This window comes from Mesoplodon mirus (assembly GCF_964341445.2).
Source record: "Mesoplodon mirus genome assembly, chromosome: 5".
In the NCBI taxonomy this organism is placed as follows: domain Eukaryota; kingdom Metazoa; phylum Chordata; class Mammalia; order Artiodactyla; family Ziphiidae; genus Mesoplodon; species Mesoplodon mirus.
Window position 1 is genome coordinate 141,654,497 of NC_138980.1, and position 21,665 is coordinate 141,676,161.

Genomic DNA, 21,665 nt, shown 5'->3' on the forward strand with positions numbered 1-21,665 from the left:
TGTTTTCTATGTATTTTTACATTAAATGTGAACTAGAGTTTTATGTGGTTTACAGAAATGACATTTAAAGATGTATCCTGGAGATAATTTTTTGTCAGTTCACATAGAGTTACTTAATTCCTTTTAGCTGATCTGTAGTATTCAGAAAAACAGTGATAGAGTCACCTCTTGGGTCCTTGAGTTGCCAGCAGTGTTGCAGCAAACATCTTTGTGCTGGTGCTGTGTTCCTCTAGGATGCCTTGATGCCTTGAAGTGGAATTACATATAGATAGATACATTTAGATAGATGTTGCCAGACCACCCTCTTAGAAGTGTGTGCTTGTATCAATTGAGTATGAAAGTACTAATTTGTCCCATTTTATAGCCTACTTGAGTCCCCAAGTATCTTAGATGTGAGTTTTTTTTAAGATAATAACTTGATATCTCATTGCTTAAGCATTTAGTAACAGTTATTGGTGTTACAAATCCTTTTGAAATAAAGTAGGATGAATATGGGGAAATTGTTCACTAAGGGTCATTCCTCCTATGTACAGTTGTGTGGGACATATTTTAACTCTTTTACAGGATCAGTCCATGTTTAAAGGTTATCACAGAAGGGAAATTTAACATGTCCTTCAAGTTAATTTGCTGTTATGTAAACTTTATAATCAGGAAATAACATTTGGAGAAAATGCCTCATTTTGCAATTTGACTTCCTTTTATTTGGTCTTTATAGCATACAAAGAACAAATTAGTATTCTCTTAAGACGATTATTTGCACATAGATGACATTTATTTTGTCACAGATCATCTAAGTTCTTCTTCATATATTTACTTCACACACGTTGCCATGTATAAGCAGTGACTCCTGTTCTTTCTGATGGGCGCTCCCTTCCTGGAGATGGCAGGATTAACATTGATGTTGGGCTTGCCTGGCATTCACAGGGATGGAATCATGGTATGGTGGGGAAGAGCTGGGAAGAGTCAGATTTAAACCTCAAAGTGATGTGACTTTTTGAGCTAGTTGCTGAACCTCTGGGAGGTTCCGTTTTCTCTATGTGTAAAATAGGATTGACAGTTCCTATTATGGGGGTTTTTGTAAAGAGTGGAAATTCTGGGTATTAAGTACCTGAACATAGAAGGTACTCAGTAGCTTGTAACCATTAACAGTCTTTTGACAACCTTTCTGCTTTAGAATGCTTTAGGAAGCAATTTTAGGATGAATTTTAGGAGAAAAAAGGAAGTTCTCCTAATTTGCAACAGAGCCACTTTGGCATACCCAGTGAACTGGTGGAATAGTAATAATTGGAAACATTTGTGAGTGCTGGCCACTTTATAGTTAAAAACAAACTGTTTTTGCCAAACTATTGTGTCTCCTAGTAGAACAGTTTATTTTAGATAACATTTTATTAGTTCTAAGTCTTGTTTAAAAAAAGATTGCTTCTAAAGACGCAGATGTAGAGAATGGACTTGAGGACACGGGGAGGGGGAAGGGTAAGCTGGGACGAAGTGAGAGAGTGGCATGGACTTATCTACACTACCAAATGTAAAATAGATAGCTAGTGGGAAGCAGCCGCATAGCACAGGGAGATCAGCTCAGTGCTTTGTGACCACCTAGAGGGGTGGGATAGGGAGGGTGGGAGGGAGACGCAAGAGGGAGGGGATATGAGGATATATGTATATATGCAGCTGATTCACTTTGTTATAAAGCACAAACTAACACACCATTGTAAAGCAATTATACTCCAATAAAGATGTTTAAAAAAAAGAGATTGCTTCTATTTCTGGCAATATGGAGGATTAGAAATGCTTACTGATACAGTTCAACTAAACATGCTAGATGATATAGCACGCATATACATATGCACATGTTTTGTATTATATATTAAAATGTACATAAATCTTAAAATACATACAAATCTCTTAAATAAGTAGCTGAGCTGGTGGGAGAGTAAAGGCATTTTTATGAGGCTGGCGTCAGTTAATGCTGTAGATTTGATGTGTGCCCTGAAAGTACCTGCCAATTCCTGGTAGCCTAGAGCCTGAGTTTTGATAGTCTCTGAACATGGGGCACAGGAGATAAAGGCTGAGGCCAGAGCAGTATAAAAAGACAAATGGAAGGCCCGTGGATAATATAAGGACTCTCAAAGGGCAACGTCCTCCCAGGAGGAACCATCAAAAAGAATTCTTAATCATAATATCATACTTGTACTCTTCTGAGGCCAAAATTCATACTATCTGTGTGGCTTAAAGAAAAAAAAAAAGGAGAAGTTTGAAGTGGATTGATAGTGAATCCAGCAGAAGAGAACACATATTTCTGGAAGAATTCTCTTTAAAGCAAGGACTCTTAAGCTTCCCTGCAGGCAGAGTCCCAAGAATATGAGCTCATACTCTAATATAAATGAACATATAATCTATTCTAAGTGAGAGTCAGCAGATAAAACAAACTACATAAACTCTCAAAGATTGCAGATATTAGAATTACCCTATAGAATATAAAATCAACATATTTGCTGTATAGAAGTAAATTAAGAAGAGACTGAGAATATGATGTAGGATCAAGAGAATCAAAATTCACTAGACAGATTTGCAAAAGATCCAAAGAGATCTTCTATAAATGATACATACATAGTAATTTAAATTAAAAAACCAGATTGATTAAACAGATTAGACACAGTGAAAGGGAGGGAAGATAGACCTGAGGAGACCAAGATTAAAAATAGAAAATAAAGGTTAAGAGATGGGGAAGGATAGAATGAAATGTCTAACATGTTGAATCAGAATCTCAGAAAAATGATAATAGGATGGAGGATACATAGTTCAAAGATAAAATTACTGAGACCTATCTATCCAAAACTGGTGAAGTATCCAAATCCTCAGCCATAGGAAGCCAACGAATACTAAATCAGATAAATAAAAGGAAAGTCACACTTAGAGACATGATAACAAAACTGCAGAATATTGAAGACTTTGGGGGTAGAGGAAGCAATTACAGAGAAAAGACATATAACTCAGAAAGACATATGGCTCACATTTTACCAGAAGATAGTATGATGATATCCTCAAAGTGATGAGAAAAAAATCATCAACCTAGAATTCAAGGTATCATCATTCAAGACTTAATGCAAAATAAAGACATTTTCAACTAAAAGAATAACTAAAGGTGTAACTGTTCTGTGTTTTTTACTGTTTTGTGAGTTGGGAAGAGGAAAGGAAGAAAAGTGGTAGCAGGAGAGCAGTGCGGTGCCTAGGAGGTTATTTGTGATTTAACCTCCCCGTGAGCCCCAGAATGCTTAGTAAATTCCATTAAAAATTAAGAAACACTTTGTGTGAGTTGATTGCTTCTGATGACTGATAAAAGCTGGATTTGGTTGTCTTTGCAGTTTGTAAGGCTGAATGCTGATGTCGATGTTACGGTGAATTGAGGAGTAGGAACTCAGACTCTGGGGGGGGTGGGGTGGGCGGATGGCTGTGAACACTCTTAAGGCTACGATTTTGGGGTTCAGACCAGGTTTAATGAGTTCTCCCAGGAGAAGGGGATGCCCTGGCTGACAAATGTTAAGAAAAAAAGTCATCTTAAGTTTGCTATTTGGAATAGAATCCCATTCACAGCAAGTTACATAGTCAAGACCAGTCTACTTGCTCATCGTTTACTAGACCATGCCCCAGAGTTAGTGCAAGCAGCTGCATGTCTGAATATATTTTTATCTCTGTAAATTTTCTTTTTGAATAGTCTTTCATAAGCTTTGATGGAAAGCTAGCTTAAATTGTCACTGTATGTATCTACTTTCATCAGAGTGGCTATAGTGAAGTGAGATGGTAGTCTAGGATTGGTTAAAATCTTAAGAACAGAGCAGGGTTCTTAGACCAGGGCCAAAATCTTAAACTTTTCAGTTGAGGTCACTGTGATGAAAACAATCTACATTTTGACTACTCTTTGGATTTTATTAAAGTATCCATACAATTGTTTGTTCATTTGAGAATTATGGACATAATAAAATGCCCTTAAAAGCTGTATCTCCTAGAGACATCAATAAAGAGATTTGTATGGAATATGAAAATAATTTGAATTCATGTTTTCGGTGTTTTATTGTTTTCTTTTGAATGGAAATAAAAACCAATGTTACCATGATGTGTTTGATAACTTACTGTGGGTGAAGACTTAGAGACTGAGTCTCTAAGCTCTCCCTTTATGTTTTTAATCCCTGTCTGTCGAAGTCAGAGCCAGACTTCTTTGGCTGATCTTAAACTGGATAAAATATCTGTTTACATATTCAGAATAAACAACTAAAACCATTTTGTTTTCAACTAATGAAATCACCCTGTGAATGAATCAGAGGTGTTCGAAGCCATTACATGAGTTTGGTTTTTATGATTTTTGTGGCACAATCTACAGTGAATACTCTGAACATGGAGTTTCAGCGAAACTTTTAACTTACTTGGCTTTGAGAACATTTCTGTGATCATGGTCATGTTGGCTTGATGGGACTTGACAATCCTTGAAATTGGCTTTTATTAACTTTAGGCTCTTCAATATAACTTATTGAAACTAGCCATAAAATGTACAGAACTCTGCTCAAATTATCTGATTTAAAACAAGGATTTGCATTGATCTTTCAATAGCCAAGTAGTTGGGAAGGCTAAAAGTGATTTATTTTTCTTGTTTTACGTAGATTAAACCCAGGATAATGATCAAGTTTCATTATGTAAATCCTGTTTGGCCCAGGAAGTTGGAATATTCTCTTTCTTAGGAATGTATCTGATTATAAAAAAGACTATCATAATTCTTGGTGGAGTCATCATCAGTATCTGCGTAGGAAATCTCCACTCTCCTGCTTACTCTCAGTTGCCAAACGTACACACATGACTTTCTGATACGTGTTTTAGGAGTCTTTTCTCCTCTCTGAATCAGGGGAACCAGATTCCTTTTGAACCAAGTACGGTGTAATAAGTAAGATACGTAAGAACCTGGTTCCTCTTGGTTTTGTTCTTAAGTGCAATAGAATTAAGTTTTGTAAGCATGCTGTCATTTTTAGGTAGAAAGATGATACCTAGATGTTTATAGACTATAATAATGAAAGAGCTGGCTCATCAGGTACAGGACTATCCGTGCACAGTGTGAAAATATGTCAAACAAAAGCACTTAATCTGGTGGGAAATCTAAGGCAAGATGTTAAAATAACAGTTAAAAAATTTTGAATTTATTTCTTAAAAAGTAGCCAACTTTGTGAGTGTTCCAAAGGAGGTATTCATTACTGCTGTTCAGGGACAAACCCTTCAAGTGGAAAATAAAACTTAAATCATGGTCTCAGAAGTCTTTATGTAATAAAGTCAGGCCATTTATGCCAGTTATAGCTTGTCATGTACTACTTCAGAAATGCTTGGCAAGTTTGTTCTCAGTGACTCATTACCCATCCTAAAAGTATCAATAAAATGCTGAGTAGAAATCGGACCTCAGGCCCTCCTAGGACTATTTAACTGCCCCCTGCCCCACCGTTCTGATTTCTGAAGGTAAGGAGAGGGAGCTGTGTACACTGGGGAGGTAAGGAGATTTATGAAATAAAAAATATTCTTTGGGCTTCCCTGGTGGCGCAGTGGTTGAGAGTCTGCCTGCCGATGCAGGGGACGCGGGTTTGTGCCCCGGTCCGGGAGGATCCCACATGCCGCAGAGTGGCTGGGCCCGTGAGCCATGGCCGCTGAGCCTGCGCGTCCGGAGCCTGTGCTCTGCAACGGGAGAGGCCACAACAGTGAGGGGCTCGCGTACCGCCAAAAAAAAAAAAAAAAAAAAAAAAAATTCTTGGTTTCTAGGAGAGAAAATTAATGTTTCTTTTCTTTCTCTTCTAGATTGTCCTTTTACTCGGGCCACTCTTCGTTCTCCATGTACTGCATGGTGTTCGTGGCAGTAAGTACTTTGTGTCTGTTGATGGTGGCATACGTGCTGCCTGCACTTTATGTGTTCAGCTTTGGTGTCCTCTCCTGTGAGACCCCTCCGACATTCTCATCGGCTTCACTTCTCAGTCAGCTGTAAGCCAGTGCTGGCTGCACTAGTTCAGAGGAGAAATGGATGCCTGTGCTCCTGCCAAAGCCAGTTACAATTGTTTGAAACAGCTTTTGTCCTTCATTTAGAGGAAGCAGGCAGGCGCGTTGTATAACAAGCTGCAAATTGGGAACCTTCAGGATAATAGGGAGTCTTTACTCCTGAAGCAGACAAGTGGTGGAGGACACTTGTCACTTTTCTGACAATGGTAGAGGCCTAAACAGATAACCATCAAGTCTGCAAGCCTGGTGCTAAGAATTAGGTGACGTGTCCCCTTACTTTGGGACATATTTTCTGAAGAGGTTTTCTGGAACATGCAAACAGCTTCTGTGTAATCCCAGCAGGTCACTGCTCTGAAATACAGGCCAAGGTGACTGCTGCCCCTAACGACCTCACCCTGACAAGAGCCCTGGCGTCGTCTGCACGGCGTGGTGCTGAGCAGCCCGGCCTTGCCCGAGGGCTGCTGGAGTGAGGAGTTTGGATTATTGCACGTGAAGGCAGCTGTTGTTGCTCCTATTTGAGCAGGTTTTATTTTCCTTCCGCTTTGTGAACCATTTCCCAGACTGCTTTCCATGGGACTAGAAAGGTTCTAACTTCAGGGAGAGCCAGTTGCTGCTTCAGGAGCTTGTCATCTATACAGTCTCCCGATGGCGAATCTAATTGCACCTGCATTATACAGAGTCAACAGTGAAGAGTTAGAGAAGACTGGCACCCATATTTTGCATATCAGACTAGAGATGAAGTGTGTTGTGAGAGTAGTTAGTGGAAGACCAGGCTTTAGGGCACACACAAGGGGTCTTTAAACGTCAATTTAATTGACTTTTATTTTTTATAATGTCTTCTGTGTCCGTGTGTCTCTATGTATAAAATTATCAAAATTTGGTGGGAAAAGAAGGGAGAGGAGAAGTTCTCTACCTTAACAGATCAGCTGTAATTTTTGTCTTGATTTTCTTCGTAAGTGGATTTTTTATATAGTTGTGCTGTGTAAATTTGCTGTTTCCCATTCCCCTTCCCCCTCTGATCACGTTAAGTGCTATATGATATTAAATTCATGACATGGATTAAAGATTCATGATGTGTATTGTTAAGAGTAGGCTGCTGGGAGTTATTTGGTTTCATTTAGAGAGAATTTAACATCAGTTTTACCAAATCTTCCTTTTATTTGAAAAAAAAAATTCCAAAAAGTGAAAGAAAGTAAAATTTATAAAATGTAAAAATTGCAGATGTGTTATATAAAATTCAAACCCAAACTTCAAAACCTTTTCAGTAGAGCAAATTTTTGGCTTCTTCAACATTTCTGCAAATTGCAAGGCTTTCATCTTATGTTAATTTTGTGAGGAAGCAACAGGGTACCAATTCAGCAGAATTTAGAGCTTCCTTTTTAAAATATTCTCCCAAATGTTTCTGAAAATGTGCCATGGGAAATGTGACTTGACGGTAGTAACAGCAAATACTGTTCTAGCAATCTCTGTTCATTTATCTTTCTAGGAAAAATTACCATGTTTTCTAAAGGGAGCCACCATATTTTTTTCTCTTTCAACAGGACATGGGGAGTGGGGGAGAAGGGGAAGGCTGGCAATGGCTAGAGCTATTAATATATCCTGAGAACTTCTCCCAAAGCAAAGTTTGTGACTATACTGAACGGCTTTTGAATGTTCGTCTGCCCCAGAGCCAGACATCACCAGGGCTACTTTTGTGGTTTGTTATTCCCTCACCTGTGTGTCAGTATCTTTAAGTCCCTCTTTATGAGAGAGAACTAAGAATCTGAGGTTTGGTTGATATTGATGATGATTTGCATTTACACTACTCTTAAGTTTTGACTCCTTCTGAAAGCTCCCATGAAGTAGGAGAGGAGGGATGATTGCCACCCTTTCACAGATGGAGAAATAGGGGCCTTGGGAGGAGGCTGCTAAGGTCTACAAGCTCTCTGGGAATCTCTTGTTAATCAGGCTCCCTTGCTTTGTTGACTACTTGAGCTGGACCCTAGTCCAGTTATTTCGAAGAAGGTCAGGTGATGCAGATCTCTGAAAATAAAATGGTGACATATAAACGGTGACACCGTTTTTTTAAAATAAATTTATTTTATTGTAAATTTATTTATTTTATTATTTTTTTTGACTGATTTGGGTCTTTGTTGCTGCGCGTGGGCTTTTCTCTGCAGCGAGCGGGGGCTACTCTTCGTTGGGGTGTGTGGGCTTCTCATTGTGGCTTCTCTTGTGGAACATGGGCTCTAGGCATGTGGGCTTCAGTAGTTGCGGCATGCAGTCTCAGTAGTTGTGGTACACGGGCTCAGTAGTTGTGGCTCGCAGGCTCTAGAGCGCAGGCTCAGTATTGTGGTGCATGGGCTTACTTGCTCCGCGGCATGTGGGATCTTCCCGGACCAGGGATCGAACCCGTGTCCCCTGCATTGGCAGGTGGATTCTTAACCACTGTGCCACCAGGGAAGCCTGCCACCCATTGTTTTTAATTTCAAAGAATATTCTCAGCTGTATCATACTCCATGCCTTATATTTATTTTTGCTCTTCTTCTTTGCTCCTTTGACCCGTCTTAAAATATCTGTATATTCGCTCAAATAGAAACTTTTACTGAGTTCTTTTGTGAAATATGAAATTAACGTATAGAGGATGAAATTATAGAGGGCCTCGATGGCCAGCCCACTCTGTGGACACCCAGGAGCAAACGAGGAGGCAAATTAGGGCTGTAAGCAGAGGGCAGATTACCTCAACTCTGTATTCGGTGGTTGGGTCAGTATCAGCTATTTAGATGTAAAGGTATAATGCAAAAGAAAAAGCTCAAATAGGTTTGTCATAGACCAAGAAATTTCTGGAGAAGCAAGCAGACCAGAGCAGCCATGCACTGCATTTCACTGACTCGGAGCAGTGGAAATATTTAGTTGATGTGGATGTAGGCTCCAGCTTTTATTTCAGCCGCTGAACACACAGATGTCTCCTTGCCTTCCAGCGTTCACATTTATATACCACACTTAAGCACTACGCCCCCGCCCCAAATTCCTTAGGCAATGACTCGCCTCTCTCCCCTAGGCATCTTGGCATCATGCGTCAGTCCCAGATTCGGGGGGAGATGTAGTCATTTAAATCCTCTCTGAGGACAATCTTTGATAGCCAGAACTTCCCTGTCAATTCCTGACACCCAGAAATTAACTTCTGGTTAAAAATGTCTCTTAAAGAAAATACCCGACCATTGTTCTCCTCAGGCAGGGAGCCGAGCCCTGCACACTTTATAGTGCCTGGAGTTAGACCTGTGAAAACCACCTAGGTTGGCGGCAGTGCAGGGTAGGGTTGCACGTAGCCAGTTGATGTGCTTAGTCACACCCCTGGAGTTTGGCCACATGCCAAAGATTCCAAATTTACTTGATTGTTCAGGAAAAGAGGAATGGGATGAGACTGTCCTTTTTTCAGTACAGTAAGGAATACACTAAAGTACTTTTCCCAGCACTGTCATATTGAGGCTGTAACCCCAGAGTGTTTATATCACTGCCTGTTATGAAATTTCTATATAAAACACTACAACAGGAGCCCAAGTACCTCTCAGTGTCAGTGCTTCAGCTTGGCTTCCCTCCCTGCCACAGAATGCCTTGTGTCTGGGCCTTGCCCCCATCTCTGTCTTACTCAGACCCTCTGACACCATCTACTTTCCTCAGCATTTGTACAGTCCCTCATCTGGCATTGACCATACACTACCTAGCACTGTTGATATTTCATGAAGATGTTTCTCAAACTGTGAATTAATGTGAGCATCGGGCAAATGGCCCATAAACTACATGAATCCTGCCTAATATTAAGGTAGGATTTGAGATTTAAATTTAGGAACTCTGTGAATCCTAAAGATGGTAAAAATTAAAGTCTAGAGAAGAATAAACTGAGGCCTGCCTTGCAGTGCTCTCCTGGCCAGGTCTCTCATCAGATGAAGGTGGAACAATGCAATGTGCCTGGCTTGGTATTAGAAGCAATGTTTCAAAATAAGTAGACCAAGGTATATTTCTTTGTGTTGAGCATGCTGTTGCTAGTCTAATTCAGGGGTTAGCAGAGTTTTTCAGTCACAGGTCAGATAATATTTAGGCTTTGTAAGCCAGGTGCAATCTCAGTCGCATATTCTTTTTTTTAAATAGTCCTTTAAAAATGTGAAAATAATCCCTTGACTGTGGTTGAAAATGGGGGGGACCCTCTTATTTTTTTATATGATTTTTAAAATGTTATTTATTTATTTTATTTACTTATTTTTGGCTGCATTGGGTCTTCATTGCAGTGCGTGGGCTTTCTCTAGTTGCGGCGAGTGGGGGCTACTCTTCTTTGCAGTGCACAGGCTTCTCATCGCGGTGGCTTCTCTTGTTGCGGAGCACGGGCTCTAGGCATTTGGGCTTTAGTAGTGTGGTGTGCAGGCTTCAGTAGTTGTGGCTCGTGGGCTCTAGAGCGCAGGCCCAGTAGCTGTGGTGCACGGGCTTAGTTGCTCCGCGGCATGTGGGATCTTCCTGGACCAGGGCTTGAACCCATGTCCCCTGCACTGGCAGGTGGATTCTTAACCACTGCACCACCAGGGAAGCTGGAAACCGTCTTATTTTAAGAATAAAGTACAGCCATACCTTATTTTATTGTGCTTCACTTCATCACACTTCACAGATAGTACGTTCTTTGTAAATTGAAGATTTGTGGCAGCCTTGCACCAAGCAAGTCTATGGGTACCATTTTTCCAATAGCATTTGCTCACTTCATGTCTCTGTGTCACATTTTGGTAATTCTCAAAATATTTCAGACTTTTCATTATTACTGTTATATCTGTTATGGTGATCTGTGATCAGTGATCTTTGATATTACTGTTGCAAAAATACTACAACTCGCTGAAGGCTCAGATGATTGTTAGCATTTTTTTTTAGCAATAAAGTATTTTTAAGTTAAGGTATGTACTATTTTTTAGACAAAATGCTATTGCACTTAATGGACTGTACAGTATAGCGTAAACATAACTTGTATATGCACTGGGAAACCAGAAAATTCATGTGACTCTCTTTATTCCGATATTCACGCTACTGCAGTGGTCTGAAGCCAAACCCACAACATCTCCAAGGTATGCCTGCAGTCAGAGACTTTATGGGGTAAATAGCAGTTTATAGTTAAGTGTTACAAGGCCAGCCTCGGAAAGGCAAACTAACAATAAACCAGCTTCAAAACATACCTTGTTCAACAATCACATTTTAAACATGAGGTTGTACACCTAGACCCTTTAATGGAAGCTCAATGTATTGTTCTTCAGAAGTGTTAGAGAGCAAAAGAAAGGTGACACCCTACTCTTCAGGGATAATAAAATAATGGAAGAATGTTTACGTAGTGTCCTAGACATTGAGTTTCCTTACTTTTTAAAAAAGTGTAATTTTTTACACAAAAGGAAAAATGTGTACAGCTTCTTTTTTCCAGCGTGGTCCTGTGCACTGGGAGGTCCTCACTGTTTATTCTGACGACGTCGTCCTTGTGACCCATATTGTGAGGCTCTTCATAAAGTGACCCACAAGTGTTAGCTTCCCTGTGTTTTGGGGGAGGCCTCTCTGCACTTGGCAGTGAAGCATTTGCTGCCTGCACGGTGGAGCTTCTTCCTACAACGCTCCTCTCTGGGCTTGAATATCTAGTTATTTTGAGCAAGTTGACTCCTGTCCTTCTTGCCCGAAAGAATAAGAACATTGCCTTTATGAATCTCTAGTGATATCCCAGCTAAGCAGCTTTTCTTTCTTTAAAAATGTCAGGCATAGTAGCTTATTTTCAACCCATTTTCAGTAGGTTTTACTTTGCTAAGAGAGATTGGACACTTTATCCTGCACTGAGCCGTAAGACTTACATGGGATTTTCCTGACCAGAAGCCCTACCTGGAAGGGTGGCATTTGCTCATTTTGGAGGCAAAAACTACCCCTGAAACCTTCCTTTTCACAAAGGCCAGTGGTGAGGCCTGGTTTCAGTGAGGGCATTCCTTGGAGGATATTAGTCGAGTCGCAAGGCTAATTCTCTTCAGACTAGTTTCTTTCTGAAACTGGGCTCTGCAGTCAGTGGTTGTAACTGATTTGCTCTGAGCCCTTGATTTGACTCACTGGTCAGGTTCAAGACAGGGAGGGATAGACAGACCTCACTGCAGTCTCCTTTGGGGCCTTGAGGTTAACACCCTCTCCCTATCACATCCTCCTGTGGTATTTGTCTATCCTCCTCCTTTTAATAGATGAAAATGGGGGGAGGGAGGAGTGTAAAGATTAGTGAAGTATATGCTGTATCTTTCTTTCCTGTTAACTCTTTTTCATTTCCCAACTTGTGTCTCCTGGAAATCCAAGGCCTGTTGCATTTTCCTGTATGTTAGAGCTGGGATGCCACCAGGCAGGCTCATGTGTTCCTTTTATAAACATGACTGTTCTCTTAAATATTTCAGGACAGTGTTCAAATTTGTGGGGGAGGTAGGCATAGGAGGTGTAGTCCTTTATACGCGAGCAAAGACTGGACACCTAACTGGGGATTCTCCCCCATCCATTCTCTCTCCTTGGCTCACCCTTGTGTTAATTCCCTTTGCTTCCCCTCTTAAAAATTTAGTTACCACTGCAAATCCAGCTCAGTGTAAATCCCTGGATTAGGCCCTCTTTTCTACCTGCCTCTATGTCTACAAGTCTTCCACTGCTGACTGGAGCTTTGTGGATTGCCATGGTAACGAAACTCGCCAGCTGCATTTGTTTCCATCCTTTGTTCCTTTGCTGCCCTGCACTGGGGCTTCATGAATCCTGTACTATCACAGTGTGAAGCTTTTGCTTCTGGGAAGCACCTCAGTGAAGTGCTGCAGGTCATTGCTTTTGTTCTGCTGTTTCCACCTTGTCTTTTATTTCTAGTTGTGAACTTTCTATTTTGGAGCTTTTTCCTTCACCAGAAAGTTGGATGTTAGGATTGGGAGGGATCCAGAGGCTAGAATCTCTCATCAAGCAGCACCCCCTTCCCCCCAGTGAAATACCCACTGGGCAAGTCAGTTAGCTAGGCCAAAGCGAAGCATGTTCAGAGAAGAATGTTAGAATGGGCCTGAGAGAATGATAGGTGAGTCATTCGGCTTAGGGGCTCACACCCTTGTACTGGTTGCAGAAAAAAAGTCATAGAAGTAAATCCCATGCCTAGTGCCACAGTTCTCTTGTAATGGTGCCTTCAGTGGACATTTAGTATGTTTGTTCTGATGTGGGATTTTATTTTTCTAAGTTTTTCTCCTTGTTTGAACCCAGGTGTACAGCCTGTTTTCCTTTTCGAAACGTACCTTTTTAAAAAGTAAAACTCTCTATCATTTGAGTCACAGAAATTCAAATTTAAAAATAAAACAGGATTTTGGTTAAACACACAAAGAGGAGGCTGTTAACTGGCTTTTTTTTTTTTTTTTGCGGTACGCGGGCCTCTCACTGCTGTGGCCTCTCCCGTTGCGGAGCACAGGCTCCGGATGCGCAGGCTCAGCGGCCATGGCTCATGGGCCCAGCCGCTCCGTGGCATGTGGGATCTTCCTGGACCGGGCACGAACCTGCGTCCCCTGCATCGGCAGGCGGACTCTCAACCACTGCGCCACCAGGGAAGCCCCTTTTTTTTTTTTAAAACATCTTTATTGGAGTATAATTGCCTTACAATGGTGGGTTAGTTTCTGCTGTATAACAAAGTGAATCAGCTATACGTATACATATATCCCCATATCTCCTCCCTCTTGCGTCTCCCTCCCACCCTCCCTATCCCACCCCTCTAGGTGGTCACAGAGCACTGAGCTGATCTCCCTGTGCTATGCGGCTGCTTCCCACTAGCTATCTATTTTACATTAGGTAGTGTATATATGTCCATGCCACTCTCTCACTTCGTCCCAGCTTACCCTTCCCCCTCCCCGTGTCCTCAAGTCCATTCTCTAGTAGGTCTGCGTCTTTTTTATCTTTTGGTTGTAAGCAGCTGACTTACGTAGATCATCTCCTAGAGGAGAGGATGGTTTACAGTAAAGACATACATGGATTAGAACAGGCACACCACCAGGAACAGAACTTTTTCCATGTGTCCCATTGACCACCTGGTTTTTTACAGTGTGGCTGCCACCCCACACCATGGCTACTTCATTCTTTTCTATTAAATGGCTCATTCTTATCTTAACCATAGCTTTTGCTTCCTCTTTAGTTTGCAAGTAGTCTATCATGTATCCATTAGATGCCATTTCTACAACTTCTGAAATAGAGAACTCCTTCTTACTCCCAGTGTAAAATCCCAGAGGGCACACTACAGCCCAGGAGATTTCTAGGTCAAGCCTGTCGTAAGTCATACTCAGTGCCCTCCCAGAAAATAAGGCAGGGCTATGTGGTCCCCTTCAATTTTGTCTGTGCATCAGCAGTTTCCCCCAGAGGGAAAATTGAGTTTTTTTTAAAATTAATTAATTATTTTGGGGCAGCGTTGGGTCTTCGTTGCTGCACGTGGGCTTTCTCTAGTTGCGGAGAGTGGGGGCTACTCTTCGTTGCGGTGTGCGGGCTTCAGTAGTTACGGCTCACGGGCTCTACGGTGCACGGGCTTCAGTAGTTGTGGCTCATGGGCTCTAGGGTGCGTTGGCTCAGTAGTTGTGGCTCACGGGCTCTAGGGTGCAGGCTCAGTAGTTCTGGCGCACGGGCTTAGTTGCTCTGCCATATGTGGGATCTTCCCGGACCAGGGCTTGAACCTGTGTCCCCTGCACTGGCAGGAGGATTCTTAACCACTGCGCCACCAGGGAAGCCTGGGAGAATTGAAAGTTGTAGATGCTGCCACTGAACCAGTCTGGTGCGATATACAACACTGGATATGGAGTTCCGTAAGTTCTAAATCTTAAGAGATAAGCAATTGAATGCCTTACCTCTAACGGGTTTAGTGCACGTGATTAACATATGTGTGGGAAGAAGGGGAACAGTGGAGGTTGCAAAGGCAGGGACCTACAGAGCCTTTTTATTATCAGCTCTGGCATTAAAGCATGAGCTGTCCCTGTATCTAGTTCTAATATAACAGTGCTGAGAAGCATCAGATAGTCAGTTCCTCTAAGAAAGTTAGGGAAAGATGGAGGAATGGAGACTTCTTTTTAATGAAACATACATACCTTCTTCTCCCCTCTCAAAGGACAAGGAGTAGAATTTAAAAAGTTATAAATCCACAAAGTCAAAGAATGGAAAACAAGACAATAAGCAAGAGGTAAAGATTCTGGAAAGCAGTTAAATAAGTGGTAGGAGGAAGCCAAGTCTCTAGCGCCTCCAGAGAGTGGGAGCTTAAGAGATTTGCACTGCAGAACCTGAGAAAGGATGAGGAAGTGGAGCCACCAGAAAGACAGCATGGTGTGCTTTGTTGCACCTGCTCATGTAGGACAGACTTCTGGCTGGAAACACGGGAGGGGAGTTGTTGAGGTCTGGAGTTGTTCAGGGCATGTCAACTGTGGAACTCGGTTGACCCAAGGTTCAAGAAACTCAGTGTTTACCGCCTTGGGGTCTACTGAAATGGAAGAGTCTTCCCAGGGAAGAGCAGGGCTGGAGGTGGTGCCTAGCTTTTGTAGAGCTACATTGAGTACCCTGGACCCAGGGAAACACAGAACAGGCATATAGGAAGCACACTCAATTAACCAACCTCACCCAGAGCTGAGAACTGTTCTGTGACCAGAGCCTGCACTCAGGCCATACGGCCATTAGTCAGCAGAAGGGCCAGAACACAGAGTGGAGCACAGGTTAGGTATATGATCACAACTGGGGAATCCCAGAGCTCCCACAGGGGGAGTGACCTCTGGATCCACACCGAGGGGACCATCTGTACTTGGGTAGACGTGTAAGAAGAAACTAAGTACTTAGAGGGTAAAGGGTTCACCTCAAGTATATTGCAACTTATTTGATTACTGATCCGTAAGTGAATGTTATTTTCACAGGGATGTTAAGAAAGAGATTGGGGCAAATTAATACTTATTTAACAGATGTCTGCAGGCTACCTAGAGTCAAAGTCAGGGTTCTTTCTTTCAAAGGAAAGTATTGTTAGAGGGATTTTAGCATCTTAAGTGAGGAAGAGCATTGAAAGCCCTGTCTCTGAGTTTCCTTTAGGTTAGGACTAGCTTTACGTCCATTTTATAGTTTTTTTTTTGCTTTTTGGTTTTTTTTATTGCTATGTCGCTAGCAGGGATGGGTGCAGTTCTCCCTAAGATGTCTGCATTCATGTAAGTATTTGTAATTCTTAGGTATATGTTTTTATAGTCTAAATAACCCATGCCTTTAACCCTTATCTGAAAAGGTAGCTTAAGACTAACCAGAAGAGGGTCAGTTAAACTTTATATATGAAACTTGGCTTCAGCCCTAGTCAAGGAACTGTCCTCCTCAAAATGAACAAAAAGTTTCCAATTAAAATAGAACTAATGAGGTGAATCTTACCTGGCACGGCTGTGGTACCTAATTTGGCTTCAGTTGGCACATGTCAACTTTGCCCCAGCCAGAACCAACTATCTTCCCAACTCTAGAATCTTGAGACAAGCCTCTTTGCTCCTTACGTTTTTATAGCTTCAACAACAACAAACAAAAAAAGGGGAGAGGAGCTCTACAGAAAGCCAGTAGCACTTCAGCCAGCTAAGGAGTCCAACTCAGTTAAACAACTGGTATGCTCTTTTAGGGTTAGATGTTTATACTATAAAGTACTTGATAAAATTAGATAACCTCTGGGGCTTTGCCAGGTGCTGAGAACTGAACACAGCAGTGCCCAAAGAACTGGAAATGGATTTGTGTATCTATTTTAAATAGGCAGCGTCATTGGGTACAGCCACATAATTAAATGCAGTCCTCAGAAAACAATTTAAGTATATGAGCCATAAATTACTGAGCAGAGTTTTAAAAAATGAATATTAAGAAGTATGTTCTTATTGGATAGAAGTTAGGAAACATTTTTTTACAAAAATGAGAACATATTGGCTGAAAGGAGTTCGTAGGAAACTACTGCAAATTCATTCTACATTACTATCTTTAGGGATGCACCTGAAGTCAGAGGCAGGCTGACAGTGGCAAAGGCAAGATTCTCAGGTCTGATTAGAAAAGTCATAGAACTTAAAGGGTACAGGTGCTATTGAAAGAAGACTCCTTTACTGGATCAGGACTAAACTACAAACTGTATTATTTACTTAGGCAGATTATTGTATTTACTTATAAATACAGATGATTTATTTAATCTCAGTTGCTCTGTTAAATAATTTGAGGCCAGAGGAGCTCTCAAGTAAACTGTTTCGGTGAATTAAGCAAACTTAGTTCCCAGATGGCTGGGTAGAAAATACAGTAGCCTGGCCCAGGGTAAGGGCAACCTGTGCTCAGAATGCTAGCAGTTGATCCCAAGACTCTATGCTAATGACAGTTATAATTCAAACTGGAAGGTGAGGAGCTGCCCCCTGATATCCTAGAAGGTCAGAAACGCTTACCTTGTTCATAATTTGAAGAGTGGTCTAAGTAATAAATTATGTTACTAGGACAATAGTTTTTTTAAAATTTTTTATCCTTTTGGTTTTGTTTTGGGATTTTTTAGGTAATAATGAGTACAAGAATGCTTGCCTAAAGCCCTGTTCCATATATAATAAATCACAGTTTAATGAATATTAATATTTAGTGACTATCATTTTAAACATCAACCCTTTAGCAATGTGGTGATAATTAATATAAAACATAGTCTCCAGTTGGTATGTTAAGCTCTTTTCTTTATTCTTTTCTGTTAGCTTTATCTTCAAGCCAGGATGAAGGGAGACTGGGCAAGACTCTTACGCCCTACACTGCAATTTGGTCTTGTTGCCGCGTCCATTTACGTGGGCCTTTCTCGAATTTCTGATTACAAACACCACTGGAGTGATGTGTTGACCGGACTCATTCAAGGAGCTCTGGTTGCAATATTAGTTGTAAGTATACAGGGCAGCAGCCTACATCCTGATACTGAGAAACGCTTGGATAAATAAGTAGAAAAAAATGTCCCAATGAGAAAACTATGCTAAGGCAGAGAATGTGGCTCAATAATTGCTACTGGGTAAGGACCTCAATGTTATTAAAAGTCATTTTAGGATAGATAGCAAATAATACCTACGTTACTTACTCTTTGCAAAAGTTATTTAAAAATTTACTAAATTTTTTTTTAATTGTAAAAAGCTCTGGCTATAAAGCTTTCTTTTTAGTATGAATTGAAAAAAAAAAAACTAATTTACATGAGGAATGACACTTCCATTAAGGGCTAGCAGAGTGAAGCCATCTGCCCAGTACATAACAGAGCAACTCTCAGAATGTCCTTAATAAAAATTCCTGTTAGCCACTAATTTATTCCTACCCTTAACCTGTACCCTGTAATGTATATCCTTTTATTTTTTTGCACACTGCTTATTGCAACTTTGTATATGGTTTTTAAACTTATTTAAGATTGTATCATTAAATACTTTGCCCCATTCTAAATCTTACCTGTTCTATACAGGCTGTATATGTATCAGATTTCTTCAAGGAGAGAAATTCTCCTTTTAAGGAAAGAAAAGAGGAGGACTCTCATACAACTCTGCATGAAACACCAACGACAGGGAATCACTATCGGAACAGTCACCAACCTTGAAGGTGGCAGAGTGCCCAGACGAAGCTGGCCTGCTTTCTAAAGGAAAATGATTGCAACCAGAAGGCAAGAGGATGCGTCCTTCCCAGTATACAAGCCTTTAAGGGGACTGCTGCTACTGTACCTCTTGGATGCCCACTTTACCTGTGTGTATATAGTTACATTTAACACAATGGTTATCTAATAGCTCTAAGTTCATTACAAAAAATTTCAAGCCTTTCACTAAAACAAATGCCCCACCTGTACATTTTTTATTAAAAAAATGTAATGCTTATGTACAACTGTGTATGTAATATGCTTTCTTAGAATGATGCTTGATTTAAATATAATACATCAGACAGGTGGTGAACAATTTAAAATCCCACATTCCTTTAGCTGACTCTTTATAAGTAGAGGCTGGCAGCAAACACAATATCTCTCTTGATTTTGGTGATTCCTAAGAGAAAAGAAAATACAGTTTAAAATTTCAAGACCACAAGGAATGTAATTCTTCTCCCCTGGGGTTTTGAAGACAGCACAACAATCCTGATTAAATTTGGTAAGAAGGCAAGCCTGGAAAATACAAAACCTTGCTTGCCTGAAAGACACCTAGAGGAGTTCACAGCCACCTCTGAGAGATGGGAAACTTAGAAACCAGACCCCTGTCCTCATGACTCTTGAATCTAAAGTACCCCGTGCATGCGGGGGTGTCTAAAATTATTCAGAAAGATCAGACCAGAAGGACTAAGCTGTCCAAGAAGTTAGTTGACCCAAAAGCATGAATTCTTCAGCCTGCAATGGAAGGCACTATATTTCAGTTACCATGTGAAATTCTTTCTGGACTAAGGACAAACACATTTTATCATATAGAAGTTTACAAAACTAGACTTAACCCTGGAGTGATTAAGTAGGTCTGCCTCTCTTTAACAATGCTGAAGATATAAGCAGCTTTCATAAGCTGCTTCTTAGGGCACTGAGTTGCCAGCAGAATCACCAGGTTTGACTGTGAGCAGCTGGTAACTCAGAGCAACTATGTGGCTGCTCTTCTTTGATGTTTTAACTCATAGTCCTTTCTCTTGGCCAGCATTCAGATGGAATGAAATTATTTGCAAGCATGTATGCCTCCCCCCGTTACTACCACCTTGGTCTAGCCGTTCTTTCCTGATCTGGTCTTCCTGCTTCCACCTTGCTAATCTCCAGATTTGCCTGGATGCAACAGCTAGAACTGCCTTGTGAAACCCAAGTCAGAGCACACCACGCCTGTGTTCAAAACCTCCAGTCATTTCAGAGAAAAAAGCTGAGGGCTGGGAGCTACATGACCATTTCTTTTCTTCCTCCAACCCCCACTATTCTACTCATTGTTCAGCTGTGCTGCATCCACACCGGCCTCTTGTTGTTGCTTAAGTATATCAAGTGTCTGTGAAGGACCTAAATGCCACCTTCTGAGTAGGGGACCCTAGGTGATCGTGTCCATCCTCCAATTCCCTACCGTCTCTTCGTTTTTATTGCTACCTGATATATTTTACTTGTTGACTTGTTTACTGTCCACCTCCCTGCACTAGAATGTGAGCCCCATTAAGGCAAGGGTTTGTATCTTTTTTGTTCACTGCTGTATTCCCTGGTGCTTAAAACAATGTCTGGCACACAATAAGTGCACAATAAATATTTTGAGATTTTATATATATTCATTTACAAACTTTTTCCAACACACACACACACACACACACACACACACTCTCTCTCTCTCTCTCTCTCTCTCTCTCTCTCTCTGATATTTTCCCTGAACACTACTACATGGCCCTTCATGGCAGTCCAGTGAAGAGCATCTGAAAATGTTCTCCTACGTTGTGGTCAAGAGCTCAAGTCTCAACAGGATTTGCCTAAATTATTAGAAAAAGCTTATGGGCTGGATACTGACCTTCTGAAAATTTATTTTCCAGCTCAGTGTTTCCAATGGCTTTTGCTGCTTGACACATTTGTCGAAGTAGTTCTTCCAGGCGTCTCATACAACGAATTATGCTGCCTGGACAGAAAAGGAAACAAATCACTTGTAAAGTGTAAATAATCAGGAATAGCAGAACTTTTGTGGGACTTCTCCTGCAGTAAACCAGTAGTAAACTTGACTGGTGACTGCTAGGCACCAGGAAGGCTACAAATACAGAAAGTTTAATTCCCATCCTTGACTAATGGTAGAGAGAGTCATGGATTTATTATAATGTGTTCACACGTGCTCTTAGAGAGGTAAGTAAACAAAATGCCCTGGGAGCACAGGAGAGAGCAACATGGGTGAAAGGTAGCAAAGGTGACATATAACTTGGGTCTCTTATGAACGAGGTCCCTGTCAGGCAGTGATAAGGGAAGACCACTGAGACAATGTAGAAAAGCAGCTATTCAAGGACCCTGAGCGTGGCCTACTACGGCCTCTGGATACTATCCTGTGAAGAGAATGTGACAGGGAATTTTTAGGCAGGGGAATAACAGGATCAGATTTGTCATTTTAAAGGTGCAATCAATCATTCTTCTGGACCTTAAATAAACTCTTTCATCAGTGCTTTCCGCACACAATGTGTCCTCAATGAAGCATAAAAGAGATCAGTCTCTTCCCACTGGATGTGACTCCCTGTCTGAGACAAGTGTTTGCATCAAAGGTGAAGTTGTAAACACTTTCACTTCTGTCAGACTTGCACAAGGAGGGGCCTTGGGATCCTAATTCTTAAGTGCTACCTGCCTAAGTTTAAAACTCTTGGATTTCATTTTTAATGTCTGAAATACATTAGGAATATCAGTTCTGATATGCAAGCTGTTAACTCACACTTCAGGTCCTTATTTAACTCCTTGCAACACTGGAAGAATTCATTAACATGTATCAAGCTCTTGTAATACACTCGATGTGCAGTGTTGAGGGCTCCTTTTTACCTTTTAATGCCTTCCACATTATGGTACAGTGTGCCCAAGGGAGAAAAACAGTAGAGAGATTTAACTCAGAGAGCAGAATGGAATTTGAGCTTAGACAAAGGCAAAAATATAAGCCATGTACCTAAGAGAGTCATCAGGATTCAGCAGGAAGTGCCCATGTACATGT

At 41.1% G+C, this 21,665-nt stretch overlaps 2 protein-coding genes across 3 annotated transcripts in view; one reads left to right on the plus strand and one right to left on the minus strand.

The window, feature by feature from the left end:
* Positions 1–20,261, plus strand: part of PLPP1 (phospholipid phosphatase 1) — a 113,702-nt gene extending 93,441 nt beyond the window's left edge. For both annotated transcript variants that reach the window (XM_082624150.1, XM_082624151.1), the window contains exons 4-6: positions 5,824–5,881; positions 17,739–17,915; positions 18,476–20,261. In XM_082624150.1, coding sequence (XP_082480276.1) covers positions 5,824–5,881; positions 17,739–17,915; positions 18,476–18,607 — 367 coding nt within the window. In that variant the 3' untranslated portion in view covers positions 18,608–20,261. The remainder of the gene's footprint in view (positions 1–5,823; positions 5,882–17,738; positions 17,916–18,475) is intronic.
* MTREX (Mtr4 exosome RNA helicase) overlaps positions 18,912–21,665 on the minus strand; it is a 127,018-nt gene continuing 124,264 nt past the window's right edge. The window contains exons 26-27 of the mRNA XM_082624149.1: positions 20,502–20,606; positions 18,912–19,040 (exon numbers count right to left, since the gene is read on the minus strand). Of these exons, the coding sequence (XP_082480275.1) occupies positions 18,988–19,040; positions 20,502–20,606 (158 nt within the window). The 3' untranslated portion in view covers positions 18,912–18,987. The remainder of the gene's footprint in view (positions 19,041–20,501; positions 20,607–21,665) is intronic.